General features: G+C 54.3%; 1 protein-coding gene across 2 annotated transcripts; it reads left to right on the forward strand.

The window, feature by feature from the left end:
* The first annotated feature begins 167 nt into the window (after positions 1-167).
* On the forward strand, positions 168-9,763 carry ENO2 (enolase 2). Of its 2 annotated transcripts, XM_062617827.1 has the most exons (12): positions 168-331; positions 3,065-3,156; positions 3,846-3,941; positions 4,182-4,240; positions 5,236-5,305; positions 5,473-5,606; positions 6,810-7,032; positions 7,483-7,680; positions 7,807-8,008; positions 8,218-8,326; positions 8,465-8,523; positions 8,816-9,763. In XM_062617827.1, the coding sequence occupies exons 2-12, from the start codon at positions 3,072-3,074 to the stop codon at positions 8,883-8,885; spliced, it is 1,305 nt and encodes a 434-aa protein (XP_062473811.1). In that variant the 5' UTR covers positions 168-331; positions 3,065-3,071; the 3' UTR covers positions 8,886-9,763. The 2 variants fall into 2 exon arrangements, with proteins under 2 accessions (XP_062473811.1, XP_062473820.1); XM_062617836.1 differs by lacking the exon at positions 4,182-4,240.
* Positions 9,764-15,148: the final 5,385 nt, after the last annotated feature.

Genomic DNA, 15,148 nt, shown 5'->3' on the forward strand with positions numbered 1-15,148 from the left:
CTGGAGTTGTTTATCCTGCACACCCACTCCCATTCCCGGCTTCCTCACCCTCGTCTGTCTACGTCTATCCCCTGTCTGTCTCTCCCTCTTTCTCTCTCCATCCTCTACGTGCTGTTTGCAAAGCTTTGCTAAATCCTGACTCATCGCAGCTCTGGGTCACATGCTGCTGTCCCGGCCCTATCAGGGGCGTCTCCATCCTGCTGCTGCCGCCGCCGTTGGCTTAGAGGACACATCATCTCCCCTTGAGGTCCTGCATCCCTCCTCAGCTCCGTCCTCGCTCCTTTCCACCAGTACTTTCTCAGTGTCTCTCGTTCACCCCTGCCCTAGGAAGGTAAGTGTCTCTCCACGGCCAGCGCCCTCCTCACCGCATGCACGTTTCTGCCCCCCCACCCCGTGTCCTCCAAACCCCACACGCACTTTGGGGTCCCTGCGGAGAAGGTCCACGCTGAGCGGCATTAACAACCGAACTCCCCTCGCTTCCTCCCCCTGCTCCTCCCACCTCTTCCTCCTCACCCCCACTCTGCTCACTTTTCTTTCGTATTTTAATTTCAGGTGCTCCCTCCTTCCCCACCCCGGGAAAGCATCGTTTCAGATGTGAACCCAGGGGATTGCAGGAGGGGGGGCAGTCAACAAGGATAGGCGCTGCTCCCAAGGGCACTGTCGACAGGCTCTGCGGGAGGGAGCTTTATCAGGAGATGCGGGTGGGGAGCAGGCAAAGCTCAGTTCGGGCACTGCTGGGGAAAGGACCCAGCCTCAGAGCAGACCAGTCCCCAGCCTCCCGAGGTGTTGACACAAACACGGGTCTCACGGAGAGGAAAGAAGGCAGGAAGGGAGGGCGGAGGGGAGGAGAAGGGATGTTTTCGCATCTGCACAGCCCCACAGCACACAGAGGAGGGAGGGGGGCAGCAGGGAGAGGAGGTGACAGTCAAGCAAGCAATAGCTGCATCAGCCACGACACTGCAGCAGTGCGCGCTTCCTGGGAGCAGTGCCCAGCCCGGGGGGGGATCGCAGCAGCCCCGGGAGCTTGGGGGAAAGGTCTCATCCACGCTTGTCTGCCTGGCGGGGAGGGGGGACTGCGATGCCCTGGCCACAGGCAGTGCCGCGGAGCAGTGCCCTCGGGATGGCACCGCAGCAGCGCTTGTCTCCTGGGATGCCCTGCCCAGCCCCAGCCTCAGCCTGGCTCCTCTCTGCTTCTCACTGTGGTTTACGGGCTCTCGGCCATGGCTCTGTCCCAATCCCTTATCCTAGCTTATCCCCCTCTGACCTCGTTTTAGGACAGTGCAGCGGATGCCAGGGATTTCAGGGTGGTTCTTTGCACTGTTCAAAGGAGGGCAAAGGCAGGGACACAGGGCAGCAGCACAAGTGGAGAAAAGGATTTAAAGGACTAGAGGGGAGAAGAGATCAAGTGAGTTATGGGGTGGGGTGTGCAAGGCTGGATCTGGGCGTGTTATATGGTTTCCTCTGAGCTGGCTTCAACAGGGGCAGATGGATGTGGGCAGAGGAATGTGACATGGGCAACTTGACCACAGAAGCAGAGAGGCACCACATCTGGCACAGGTCTTGCTATCAAAGAGCAAGTTAATGCAATCCTGTTCCTCTGTCTCCTGTGGAAGCTGTTGGGGCATGGCCAGGGCACTGCTGCAAAGGAAGCTCGCAGCTGCACAGGCACGGCTCTGGAGGAAGTTCCTACAGCGTGTGCCAGATGGCATGAGGAGAGCTGCCAAAGCAGCTGATGGGGGATTCCAGCCCAGATGGACATGGTGGAGAGCCCTGTGTGGGCTTCAGAGAGCCCTGGTGTCGCTGACTGAAACTCCCCACTACGGGAAGCCGAAACCTCAGCGCAGCACCATCTCCACCACCTGAGGCAATGGGCTCAAGAGCCGGCTCCTGCTTTCCCCCCGCCAGTTTCTCCGTTCCCCTCGGTGCCATGATGTGTTATTTGCAGCCCCACCGCCCCGTGCTGAGCCCCAGTGCTGGCTGCACCGCTGCTGCTCACACGCACCACAGCCTCTGCACCGGGTTGTGCGTGGGGCCGGCCCTGCTGAGGTGAATCATGGCTGGGGGCTGGAGGAGGAAAGCCTGCCAGGGCTGGGGACATGGGGTGATGCACACCTACCTGCTGCTCCTTCTCCTGTGGGGGGGGGGGGGGCAGCTCCCCAGCATCGCATGGTCCCATGGCAGGGGAATAAGGCAGTGCTATGGGGGAGGAAAACGAGTGGGTTTGGACCCCTTCAGGATCAAACTTCAGCGAGAACAAACAGCCATCCTCACCCACCAGCCTGTTTTGCACCTCAGGTTTAACTCAGTGTCCCAAAAAGCCAGGTTTCCTCACCCTTCCCATCCTACAGAGGTGCCTCCCAGTGTCGCGCATCCCCCATCTCAGGAGCAGAGCAAAGGGCCAGGTCCCCCCCTTCCCTTCAGAGCCCTCTCTCCCGTGTGAGGGCCTTCAACAAGATGGCTCCTCGGGCTGCTGGCCAGCTCCACCTCAGCGCTGCCTGACCCGGCGGGAGGGCTGAGCCGGGTGCCGGGGCAGGGACACGCTGCAAGGACCGGGCTGAGGGTCCCCATGACCCAGCCACCCGCTGCCTGCCTCTGCCCCTGCAGCCGCCACGCTGGGCTGCCCTGGCAGGGACCGTCCTCACCTCCCGGCAAGGGGAAGCAGGACGTGCTGATCCCTCCCTCTGCTGCCCTCAGCGCTGCCTCTGCGTCCCTCCCGCTCTCTGCCGTTCATCAATGCTCTTGTCGAGAGCCCTGATAAACGGGCAGAGCTCAGTGGTGCAGGGAGAGGGGGAGTGGGAGCTCCCGGTGTGTCACGGGCAGCGAAGGGGCAGAATGAACTGGAACAGATAACCAGTTCCTGGGCAGATCATGGGCAGGTTTCCACACTAAACCCACGGCGGTTTAGTACCAATTGCTCAATTTTCCTGAGCCCCTACTTTTAGCTCCAGCTCCTCAGGTCTGTTTTCCTTGAGCTCCCTTCTCCCTGACAGTGTCCTGTTTAGATATTAGAAGCACCAGATCCTGGGGGTCTCTCAGAGCTGGGTATGTCTTGTCCTCTCCACAGGCTCGCCATGGCAGTCGAGAGGATCCATGCGCGTGAGATCCTGGACTCCCGTGGGAACCCCACTGTTGAGGTGGACCTGTACACACACAAAGGTACGTGGTGAGGACAACAGGGGATGTGCTGCCCACCCAGTGGAGCTTGTGCGACCGAGCCATGTGCCTGCTAGCATCAGGGATGGAAAGTGTCATTAACACAGATGTATTTCCCTTGTCAAACCCCTGTGATGTCCAGCTGCAGCTATGCTTTTAGTGCTGGGACACAGTACAAGTTTGGAAACGCACCCACGGCCATGCTCATGAGGCAGGGGAAGGTTTGTCCCCTGTGCAGGCATGGACACGCACATGTGTCTCAACTGGAAGAGCCGTGCTGGGCCCAAAGCTGGGTGGGCTGAGGGATGAGGAGCAGTGGGGGGCCAGAGCAGGCATCCCTTCTTTACAGAAACCCAGCCCTAGTCTGAGGGGGAGGAAGCTGCTGGCCACGGGTCAGGCTGCCTCTGGAACCAGGAGGAGGGCTGAGAAGCCAGACCTCCACCCTTTGCCACCCATAGTGCTGGGTTCAACGTGGACCACGGGGCACCTTAGATCCAGGTTCCTCAGCCTGGAATTCCTGGGTGCTTTTATTTCTGCTGCCTGGTGCTCCACCTCTGAGACCAGCCCTGAGGGGCCATCCTTGTGCACAAGCAGTTACCTCATCCTTTCCCAGGGCAGCAGGACACCAGCAGGTCCGTGAGGGTTCTCCCTCCCTCTGCTCACCTCACATGTGTGTTCTGCTGTTCCCCCAGGCATGTTCCGAGCAGCGGTCCCCAGCGGCGCGTCCACCGGGATCTATGAAGCGCTGGAGCTGCGGGACAACGACAAGTCACGTTTCCTCGGGAAAGGTGGGGAGATGCCTGTGCACAAGGCTCTGTCGGGGGTTCCACTCAACTGCTGCGGTGGTGCGGATGTGACCCTCAGGGGGACCACAGAGGCACAGAGCTAAAGTGAAAGATCAGGCCTCAACCTTCCCTCGCTGTCCCTCTCTGTCTCTCTGTTGGTCCTCTCCCTCCCTCTTTCCACTCTCCTCTTTTTGCCTCACTCTCTCTCTCTCTCTCTTTTTCTCTGTCTCTTCCCTTCTTTAGGGGTCCTGCAGGCCGTGGATCATATCAACAGCACTGTTGCCCCAGCTCTCGTGGGCTCTGTAAGGATTTCTCTTTGTTCTCCCTTGTCCATCGCTTACTCTGGTCCACCTCTGTCCCCTGATCTCTGTTTCTGCCTCTCTTCATTTCACTGGGTTAACAGACATAGTGATGCTCTCTGTGAACTTGAGCGCACCCCTCCTGTCCTCCATGCCTGTATGTGTCCACAGCAAGCTTCCCTCTGGGTGGAAAGGATTTAATGCTACATGACCCACTGCAGCACCTCTACCGCCTAACTAGCCCCCTCAATGCTCCCTGTAGAGCTCCCTCCCCTCTTTCAGATGTGCTCCTCCTCAAGCACCAAATCTCACCCATGTGTCTGTGGCCTCACACCCTGTTCATCCCAGCCAGCACTCGTGGTGTGATGAGCAATGACCATAGCGTGCCAGGTCCGGCACAGCACTGGGCTGCACAGCAGTGGTGTCACATCTGCAGTCTCTTCACATCTGAAGACCTGGAGCCTGCTCTGAGGAGAGCTGAGCTAAAGCCACACGTTACACCCTGTGGGGAGGTCTGGCTGAGAGCCCAGCCACCTCCACTCCAGAAAAACACCCAGCCTGGTGGAAGGCACGGATGAGGCCATACTCACTCCCAGGGACAGCTCCATCCAGTCTACATTGCTTGCTTGGGGTTGAGCATGTACTGTTGTTCTGCCTAGCTTCTGTGTGGTCATAGCACCACAAAGCTCTGTGGAAGCTTCCAAAAGGCTGGCTAAATCCCCAAGGCAGTCCTGTGTCCCCAGCAACACGTGGCCTTGACCGATCCCTCCTCCAGTGTGGGCACATCTACACTGCACTGCAGCAACATCATCGTGGTGACCTAACTTGACTACATACCAAGGCACTAGTTTCCAAAGCTATGCGTGTATATGTTCCCCCACAAGCTATAAAGGTCCCTGTACCCCACAGCTTTATCCATCAACGTCTCCTGTCTTGCACACCAGAGCCAACAGCTCTTCTCAGCCTCCCCTTCTCAGAAGCCGTTTTCTTTCTTGCAGGGCCTCTCTGTTGTGGATCAAGAGAAGATAGACAATCTGATGCTTGAGATGGATGGCACAGAGAACAAATGTAATCCATCCCTTTTTTTTGGCCTGGGAAGTAAAGAGCAGGGGAGGCTGCAAGGGGCTGGAGCGGGGGGCACTGTCAGAGCTGTGGTGAGCCCAAGGCTGGCAAGGGCACTGCTGGGCAGGAGGTTGCTGGTGAGAAGCCTAACTCCTCCTTGGTTTCCTCCACAGCCAAGTTCGGTGCCAATGCTATCCTGGGAGTCTCGCTGGCTGTGTGCAAGGCAGGAGCTGCAGAGAAGGATGTCCCCCTGTACCGGCACATTGCTGACCTGGCTGGCAACTCTGATCTCATCCTTCCTGTGCCAGTAAGAGCCCTGTGTCCTTGACATCCACCTGCAGAAACTCCAAAAGAAACTTCAAGGAGTGTGTTGGGAGGTGGAGAAGGAAGGAATATAGGACTGAAACATCAGCTGAGTGCACTGTACTTAAAGAAGCAAACCAAGGCCTGGGATTTGACAGGTTTCAACATGGAAAAGAGGGGCCTGAGGAGGATAAGACAGAGGTTGTGGTGAGAGCTGACTGAGGATCTCACTTAGCACAAGAACCAGAGGGCATCATGTGAACCCTCTGGAGCATGGTTAAAAACAAGGGCATATGGGTCTTCACAACAGGGGTAGCTGCTCTGTGAAATTCCATCACAAAGGGTGTTGTGGGTGCTAACATTTTCTCAGAGTCAAGGAGAAAGGTCCTGGAGGAGGGGCTGATGTTGCATTGCTGATAAACAAATACAGATAAACATAGCACAGATGAACACATATAGCTCAGGAGATCTCTTACAGGGAATCCTCCTGGAGGCTCCAACACAAGAGGGATGTGGACCTGCTCAAGTGAGTCCAGAGGAGGCCACGGTGATACTGCAAGGGCTGGAGCACCTCTGCTCTGGAGAAGTGCTGAGAGAGCTGGGCTGGTTCAGCCTGGAGAAGAGAAGGCTCCTTAAGGGGAGACTTTAGAGCAGCTCCAGTGCATAAAGAAATCTGTACAAGAAACCTGGTGAGGTGCTTTGGACAAGGGCCTGTAGGGGCAGCACAAGGGGGAATGGCTTTAACCTGCCAGAGGGCAGATTGAGATGAGCTCTCAGGCAGAAGCTCTTCCCTGTGAGGGTGCTGAGGTGCTGGCACAGGGTGCCCAGAGAAGCTGTGGCTGCCCCATCCCTGGCAGTGTTCAAGGCCAGGATGGACGGGGCTTGGAGCAAGCTGCTCTAGTGGAAGGTGTCCCTGCCCATGGAAGGTGTCCCTGCCTGTGGCAGGGGATTGGCTCTTTCAAGGTCCCTTCCAACCAAAACCATTCTATGATAAGAATCTATGAATTAGGAGGGAAAGTCCTCTCCAACCATTTGCTGTGAGCCACTGTTGGAAAGAAGACCCCGGGCCTACGTGCCCTTGGTCTGATGAGCTGTAGCTGATGTGTTGTTACCCTGGGGGATGTCACAAATGGGCATGGTGAGAGCCTCCTCTAGGTGGTGCCAGGACAGGCACCTTCAGCTCTGATTCTCTTACGGACTCTTCCAGGCTTTTAACGTGATCAATGGAGGTTCCCACGCAGGCAACAAACTGGCCATGCAGGAGTTCATGATCCTGCCTGTAGGAGCTGAAAGCTTCCGCGATGCCATGCGCATCGGGGCTGAAGTCTATCACAACCTCAAGAGTGTCATCAAGGAGAAGTATGGCAAGGATGCTACCAACGTGGGTGATGAGGGAGGCTTTGCCCCCAACATCCTGGAAAACAGTGAAGGTGAGAGCCCTGCAGAGATGTGGTACCTCTGTCTGCAATGCTGTGGCTTCCTATACCCAGTTCACAGCGTTTCCCAAAGATCAATTCAAAATATGATGCCTCAGTGTCATTGACCTCCTGTGTTAGGGAATGGTTCCTAATCCACTTTGACTTGTGGTGGTCTTGATCCGTCATGGCCTTTTCATAAATACTTTTTATGTGTGTGCACACTTCTGCAAGGACTTCCCCCAACTTGTCTCTGAGCTGTGGGACTGTGTTCTAAATCCTTCCTCCTCCCTTTGGACATGGCCTCCACAGCTCCGTGGCATGCTTCTGTTGTGCTCTGAGCTCCCTTTACTTCTCCTATTTCACTGTCAGACCCTTCAGTGTCTCCCAGAACCCTCCCAGGGGAGGTTCTCACTGAAAGGCAGAGCTTTCTGTATGGGCTGACTGCAACTCTCCTCCTCCCAGCTCTGGAGCTCCTCAAGGAAGCTATTGACAAGGCAGGCTATACGGACAAGATTGTCATTGGTATGGACGTGGCAGCCTCCGAGTTCTACCGTGATGGCAAGTACGACCTGGACTTCAAGTCGCCAGACGACCCAAGCCGCTATATCTCTGCAGATGAGCTGGGTGACCTCTACCAAAGCTTTGTACGTGATTATCCAGGTGAGCTGCTGTGCTTGGTAACAGGGAATCAGCACTTGTGTGGCATGCTTAACAGGTACATGCCCTCTGTTTCTGGGGTGGGAAAGGAGGCAGCTTTGACTCATGTCTCTTCTGTTGTCCCTTCAGTGGTCTCCATTGAGGATCCCTTTGACCAAGATGACTGGGAAGCCTGGTCCAAGTTCACGGCCAATGTGGGGATTCAGATAGTGGGAGATGATTTGACAGTGACAAACCCCAAGCGCATTGAGCGAGCTGTCGAAGAGAAGGCCTGCAACTGCCTCCTACTGAAAGTCAACCAGATTGGATCTGTCACGGAGGCCATCCAAGCGTAAGTCCAGCCCACTGCCCTTGTTGTCCTGTGAAAGGGTTGGTGATGAATCACAGCAGGGTGTCATCTATCCATTGGATGAATAGACTTTTTGTCTCTACCAGAGTGTAGGGTGTTGAGGGTGGGAGGAGAGGCTGTCTGGACATCACCTTATGCAGGCAGCAGTTAGAGGAGTGAGAGCTGCTGACTGCATCCCTCGTTCCTTGTAGCTGCAAGCTGGCCCAGGAGAACGGCTGGGGGGTGATGGTGAGCCACCGATCTGGGGAGACTGAAGACACGTTCATTGCCGATCTGGTTGTAGGACTGTGCACTGGGCAGGTAGGTGAGACCCAGGCCATGCACAAGTCTGGAGGAGAGCAGAGGGGTGTGAAGGCACAATCCCTTGCTTCCCCATGGGGAATTGGTGCGAGTTATGACAGTGTCTTAACACCACTTGTTTTGGGGAATGCTTTGCAGATAAAGACGGGTGCTCCCTGCAGGTCTGAACGTCTGGCTAAATACAACCAGCTCATGAGGTAAGAGGCTCTGGGGGTGGGAATGCAAAAGAGAGACTGGAGGAGTAACTGGGGTGGGAGAAGCTGAAAGCCTGAGGGTAGATGAGGCCTGTGGGGGAAATGTTATGAAGACAAGGCACAGAGATGACAGTAGGATCCCAAGGAGATTTCTGGAGCAGTCTCCTTCCCTCCTCCTTGGCTCCTCCAGCCCATGTCAGCTTCTTGCTGATGCACTGCCTCTCTCTGGTATCCTGGTGCTTCAAATGCTCCCTCACAGCAAGGGCCTGACATGTGTTCTCTCTTTCTCCTGCAGGATTGAGGAAGAGCTTGGTGACGAAGCACGCTTTGCCGGACACAACTTTCGCAACCCAAGTGTTCTTTGAACACTGTCCCCAGGGCACAGCCACCCTGCTGCTCTTTCCCACCTCACAGACTCTGAACCTTCCTTTGCTCCACTGCTCCCTTTTTCGCTCTTTCTCCCCCACTCTGCCACCTGGTTCCCTCTCATTTCAAACTCCCTTGAGTTCAGGTGTCCCCAGCTAGATGTACCAGGTGAAGGATGAGAGAGAGGCCTATACGTGTCGCTTGCTTTGGGGTCATAAGCATTTCTGGATGTAGGCATTGCGTGTCTGTTGAGGTTCTGTGTGCAGGGCTGCATCTGAGCCGCTCTGTTCATGTGTTAGACTGTGGAGCACATCAGATGCCTGGTGTGTTTCCCCTGCACACCGGAGCACGGGCAGTGAACATATGTGCATTGGCTGCTGTGTTTGGACAAGTGTTGCACCCGTGCCTGTGTATGAACGAGTGTCACCAGTGGCTCGCTCTCGTTGTGCACGTGTGTAGGTGCATGTGTGCTGGCCTATGGCATCCTTGTGCCCCAGGTTGTGTCTGCACCGAGCTCTGGTGGGACCCCAGTGTCCCTCCTCTCCACCCCAAGTGCTGTGCTGTGTTGGGATGTGCTTGCCAGCAGCTTAGCGTTGAAGTGCACTGCTGTCCCTCACTGGGTCTCTGTGTGTGTGTGTGTGTGCTGTCAGTCTCTGGGTCAGCACTGTGGGATGATATATTAAAACACATCCGTAAACAAATCCATGCACTCGTTTGCTTCTCGTGACCTTTTTCTCTCTATTTCCTCCCCTCTTGCAGTCCTTCACCCTCTCCTCTGCCCATAATGTCTGCTTCACCTTCTGAACGGCCCATGCTCAGCTGAGCAACAAACAAACTACAGATCCTAAAACTCAATTAAAATGTATTTCACACCTGAGTTGCCTGGCCTGGCCTGATGTTTCTCTCTACATGCCAGTGTTTGGGAAATGGGGACATTTTGCCATCAGAGCAGGGGAGGCTCATGCAGAAAGGTAACTGAAACAAGCAGAGGCAACCAGCAAGAAAAAGAAAAGGCCCTGGTACTCCCACCTCCTTTCCCAGCCTTGTCCCACAGCCAGGCTGCTCTGCCGGGGGGGAAGGCAGGGGGGAGGGTGGGCATTGCCCCCACCATCTCCACCAAACCACATGGCATGAAGATCTGCTGTGCGGTCTTTAATTGTGCCCTCCAGGGTGGGCCCCAGGCTGTTCTCAAGTGATGGGAACCTGGAACTGCAAGTTTCTGGGAGAGAAGAGCCTCCTCCCCTTGCAGAGCAGTGACTAGAGGGATAGAGGGAATGTGTCTCTCAGCTCCATCTTGTTTCACAGAGGCAACACAGCAGTACTTGGGAAAAGAAGCCCATGCTCAGCTTGTGCCCCAGCAGGCCAAGAGCCAGCAAGCCTGCTCAGCAGTGTTATTGTGGACAGACTCCAGCCAAGGCAGGAGGCTGCTGTGAGAAATCCAACCCAAGCTATGATGGGGAATAAGCGGTAAAACCACCTTGCCCACTGCTACCAGTTCATGTCAGTAGCCCCCCTATGTACTTGGGCACACGCAGGTCCTGCAAACCTCCTGCCCCACGTCACTACAGTAAGTTTCCAGACCCTTGCTTAAGCTACACCGCCTTGTCTTTTGTGATGAGCAAGGACAGGGGAAATCCCAAGCCCTCTCAAACCTGTCCTGATTCAGACTTTAAAATCAAAAGACGACACCCTAAACCACTGCCATTTCACTGCTGATTCTTCACTAAATAGCACGGGGAAGGGAGTAGGTTCAAGAAGGGAAGACAAAGGCTGTGGCACACATGCCCAGAACAAAAAAGAGTGGGAGGGAGAACGTAAGAGTAGAGACAGGATTGGTTCCTAGGGGATCACTAGTGAATACAGAGCAAATCTCGGTGCTAATGAATAGCTTGTGCCCTAGCCGCAGGCCATCTCTCTCCCGTGCTCTCTGTCAAGCCTCCCCTTCAGCCCCTCGGAGCAGAACTCCCCCCGGCCTCGAAACCTGCCCCTGATCGCAGCATTACCCGCTCTGCGCCTCATGCCCAGCGCCGAACAAACCCCCGCACCGCCCGGAGGCACTGCCGGGCACACCACGAGAGGCGCCTCCCGCCCAGCGCGGGGTGAGGGCCGCGGGGAGCAGCCCGCACACGGCGGCGGGGCCGGCGCATCCCGCACGCCGCGGCTGCCGCTGGGAGCTGTAGTCCCGGAGCCGCGCCGGGAACGCTCCATTTTCCCGTGCCGGGGCCTGCCGCGAACCGGAATGCTGCCCCCGGCAGCGATGGGGATGTGAGGGGGGTGTCAAGGGGGTGCCTGCCCCTCTGCAGTGGTCCCTCGTAGCCGCGTCCTCCCCCAGAGTTTGGGTACGGCAACGCTGGTTTGGGGCAGGAAGGTGCGTTTTGGGTGCGTGCAGGTGGTGGGGGCACACCCTGTTTCCAGTTGTACACCTAACGGCTGTGTTCCTTTGTTTTAGAGGCTGGACTTTGGCGAGTGATATGGCTGTTGCTTAGCAAGCAGGGCAGCCTTTTGGAAATCACGTTTCTTAGCTTTTATGTTCCCAAGAACATCTCCCCTTCCCACATTTGCCTTTTTCTTGTGCAAGGAAAGAAACTTACGTACCTAAGGTAGTCTGTGTTGCCCATTTAAATACAGCGTAGCATTAACAGCAGGGAACCGGTATATATGTCCCTACACTGTGGTAACAATTTGTTAGTGAAGAGCTATCAGTATTGCCACAACCCTGTGTCAGGGAAGGCACCTGAAAGCACTGAGGTGCTGAGAACGCGTTGTCCTGTGGCAGGGCCTCACCTTGATGCCTTTTCTCAAGCTGAAGGGTTTGTCACTAGTGGCACAATGTATATAAGGAATATAGGGTCCCTGATATATTTGCCTGGTCACTGCAGATCTTCATCCTTAGCTAATGCACCATAAGATGTATGCTGCTTTCTCATCACCTCAGTGGCAGAGATTTGGTTATTGTTTCTTTGTGATAGGAATGTCCAAACACTTTGCTGTTCCCACACCTGAGGGCTCCTGGTGCATAAGCTTATGTCTCCATCAGATTGCTGTCCTATAATATGCATTCCAGTATGCTTCAGTATGAGGAACAGCACAGGGATGGGCTGGGGATGTGACAGTATCCGTGCAGGGAAACATTTCTTAGATTGGTTTTCTTTTAACTCTCAAGTCATACTCTGGTTAGATGACATTTTCAGAACGATGTCAAGTGGTTAAAGGGATCGTTTAACACCAGCCACCACCCCTCCAGAATTATTCTTTCATTTCCAAATAGGTGCGTGTACCCATAACGGATCTGGAAGGGGAGATGCAACTGAATTAGGCTTGTTGTAAAGTGCACAGGGAAGCCTTACTGAAGAGCTACTGAATTTCTCTGGTATCTTTTTGCCTCTCTCAAGAACCATGGGGTGGTGTTCAGTGTTGAGAGCACATCTTTAACATTGGATGTTAAAATGTCAAAAACCGGTGTTGAGAAAATCTTTAGCATTGGAGGCTGTCAGAGACACTCTTCTGCTGAACATCTGACAAGAGGTCAAAAATCTGGGTGCTGGGCATGTTACTTGAATGAAGAGCATTTGGCTCATCAAGGAGACTACTGTGTGCTGTGTGCCAAAAAGGGGAACAGGGCTCTGTATTTTTAGAATCAGAATTTCACAGGAAGATTGAGATGGGAAGGGGTGTCTGGAGGTCTCTGCTCCAAACTCTTGCTCACAGCACGGCTGGTCCCAGGCCTAGATCCAGCCCCTATCAGCACCTGAGCTAGTGCTGAACTACCTTCAGGGAGGCGGTTTTCCCTTTATCTAGTCAGAATTTCCCTTGTAAATTTTTGAACCCTTTCTGCATCTGTCAGAAGAGCTTGACCCTGAGTTCTCTATACCCCTCCCACAAGAAACAGCTGCAGAGAGTAATTACTTCCCCCTTAACCTTCCTTTTCTCCAGGCTGGAAGACTCAGCTCCTTCAGCCTCTCCTTGTATGCCATGGGCTTGAGCACCTTACCTATCTCACTGATTCTCTGCAGGACTCTTTGCAGTTTATCAGCATCTCTCTTGTGCTGCATTTCTACATCCCAGCCAAGGCCTCTCATTTCACACACTACTGCTCGTCCCCTGGTAGAACTAGAAAGCAGTGGGATGATGCACCTGGACAGACCTCACGAGGTGGCATGTCCCATCCCCCTGCTCTGAAGAAGGATTGGATGCATCCCAGCAAGCTTGGTATCTGCTTGCTGAGGCCTCCTGGCTGGCTCACAGATTCCATGAGTCATTTATCCATCCTGAAATATGGATAATGCTAATCATGAACTAATAATGCTCTTGATTTGCCCAAGGTCTTCAATATCTTCATTTCAAAGGTGAGAGAAGTTTATTTCCCATGTTCTGCAGCCAGTCCTTGGCCTCTCTGCACCAGCACACACGACCACTTCTGTTCCCCTTGTTTATTTTCCACTTATGCATGCCACCCTGAGTCAAAGCAGGGGGGGTTTACCTAGTAGCCATTTGGCCATGAGGATTCCTGAGCCGGTGCAGCCTTTGGGAAGGCTGACAGCACCTATGTCACCCCTGTGTCTATAGCCTGTCCTCAGCCAGCCAGAGATCCAAAACAGGCCTTGAGAAGCTGCACTTGTCTTCAGTCGCTCATTGTTTTTCATTTAACATTTGTTTAAGACAACTTTTGTTAACTCAAGCAACAGACCTGGTTATGGGAAATGATGACATGAAAACCATTTGGGGGTTGACTTTGTGGTTAATCAACTTGGTGTCACATGTCACTGATCCTGAGGACCCTGGGGCTGAAGCAATACCGGCTTTCACAAAGGCATTTCCCAAAATCGCAAACCTCAGGGATCTGGATATTTTGTTTAGCATCCGAAAACAAGGATTTTGACAAGATCTTCCTTATTTATGAATCATCACTTTGGCCTCTAAGGGTCATACTCACTATCAGCTCAGGAGGTAAGGCTGTCAACTCCTAAGGTAGCAGTTTGAAGCAGCCACAACTGCAAGCACTACTAGCTCAACAGCAATAATAGTAATATTCCTTTTTGTTTCCTGGGGCTCAGCTGAGCGAGCCACTCTGTGAAGCAGGTAATCATAGAACCACAGAATCAACCAGGTTGGAAGAGACCTTTAAGATCAAGTCCAACCATTGCCCAGCACTGCCAACGCCACCACTAACCCATGTCTCTGAGGGCCTCCTCCACACGGTGTGTGAACACTTCCAGGCACTGTGACTCCAGCACTGCCCTGGGCAGCTGTTCCAATGCCTGAGCACCCTTTGGAAAGGAATTGCTCCTCATACCCAGTGTAATGCTTACCTCTGTGCTAGGCATCAACAGTGTGATCTTGCCAACACAGAGCACCTCTGCAAAATGATACTCTGAAATGTTTCCTACTGAAGACCCCAAAACCAGTGGGCATTTTTGCACATTATCCATGGTGTTTTCAGTCCCCCACTGGACGTGTGGAAACCAGAACGTCGTAGGGAACAATAGCATCGCGGATTACTGCTGGCAAGGCGGAGGCTCTGGCGAGGGTCAAGACAAAGAGGTAGGTTGGGGAGAAGGGTGGATGAAAGAATGAATGAAGGCTGGAGACATGAGGCGTGCTCATGTTGTGCAATGGGGTGCTGTGTGCCAACAGGGCTGGCTTGGGAACGAGAGGCACTGAGAGCAATGCTGTGCCCAGGATAAACAGGGAGGCCCCAAAATGCCACAGTGCCCCTGGGGAAAAGGGTGTAGAACAAACACGTTGGGAGCCATGGGCTTACAAGCACGTTGCAGGGACTTCGTTATTAACGTTTTTGAAGTGCTTGGGTGATTAGCGCTACAGAAGAACCCGTGAGAGGAGATGAATACATCTCTATTCGCTGCCGGGTTTGGATGCTGTAAATAGTGCTTGGAGCCATGTAACGGACAATAGGAATTCCTGAATAAAAACCCGCTGAGAGAGCAGCATCCAGCCTGCGTTGGAAGGTCCACCCGAGGAAACGCTTTGTGACTGGTCTATCAGCAATCTATACAAGAGCTTGCCCATACACACTCGGAGCCTTCTATTTAATGCAGACAGATGCACGGTGCAGTCTGGGCTGTGCATGTCCCCCCAGCCCTTGCTTTACGGACCCAACTTGGGCAGCAAGGGCAGCGCCTGCTCACTTGTAGCTTCCCTCCGGCCCGCAGGAGGTTGGGTCAGACCCTTCATAGGCTCCCGGCCACCCCCTTCCCTCTACCCGCCGCCTTCCTTCGGGGGCAACCGTTCAAAACCGGCCATG

The sequence above is a fragment of the Pezoporus occidentalis genome, unplaced genomic scaffold, assembly GCF_034315485.1.
Source record: "Pezoporus occidentalis ecotype Australia unplaced genomic scaffold, CSIRO_AGI_Poc_V1 ctg104, whole genome shotgun sequence".
Classification (NCBI taxonomy): domain Eukaryota; kingdom Metazoa; phylum Chordata; class Aves; order Psittaciformes; family Psittacidae; genus Pezoporus; species Pezoporus occidentalis.

Bases quoted from the DNA above. Each gene is read 5' to 3' on its own strand.
- ENO2 (XM_062617827.1), top strand. From the start codon at position 3,072: ATGGCAGTCGAGAGGATCCATGCGCGTGAGATCCTGGACTCCCGTGGG. The intron at 3,942-4,181 runs GTGGGGAGATGC...TCCCTTCTTTAG, and splicing joins GTCACGTTTCCTCGGGAAAG to GGGTCCTGCAGGCCGTGGAT. The intron at 4,241-5,235 runs GTAAGGATTTCT...TCTTTCTTGCAG, and splicing joins CCCCAGCTCTCGTGGGCTCT to GGCCTCTCTGTTGTGGATCA.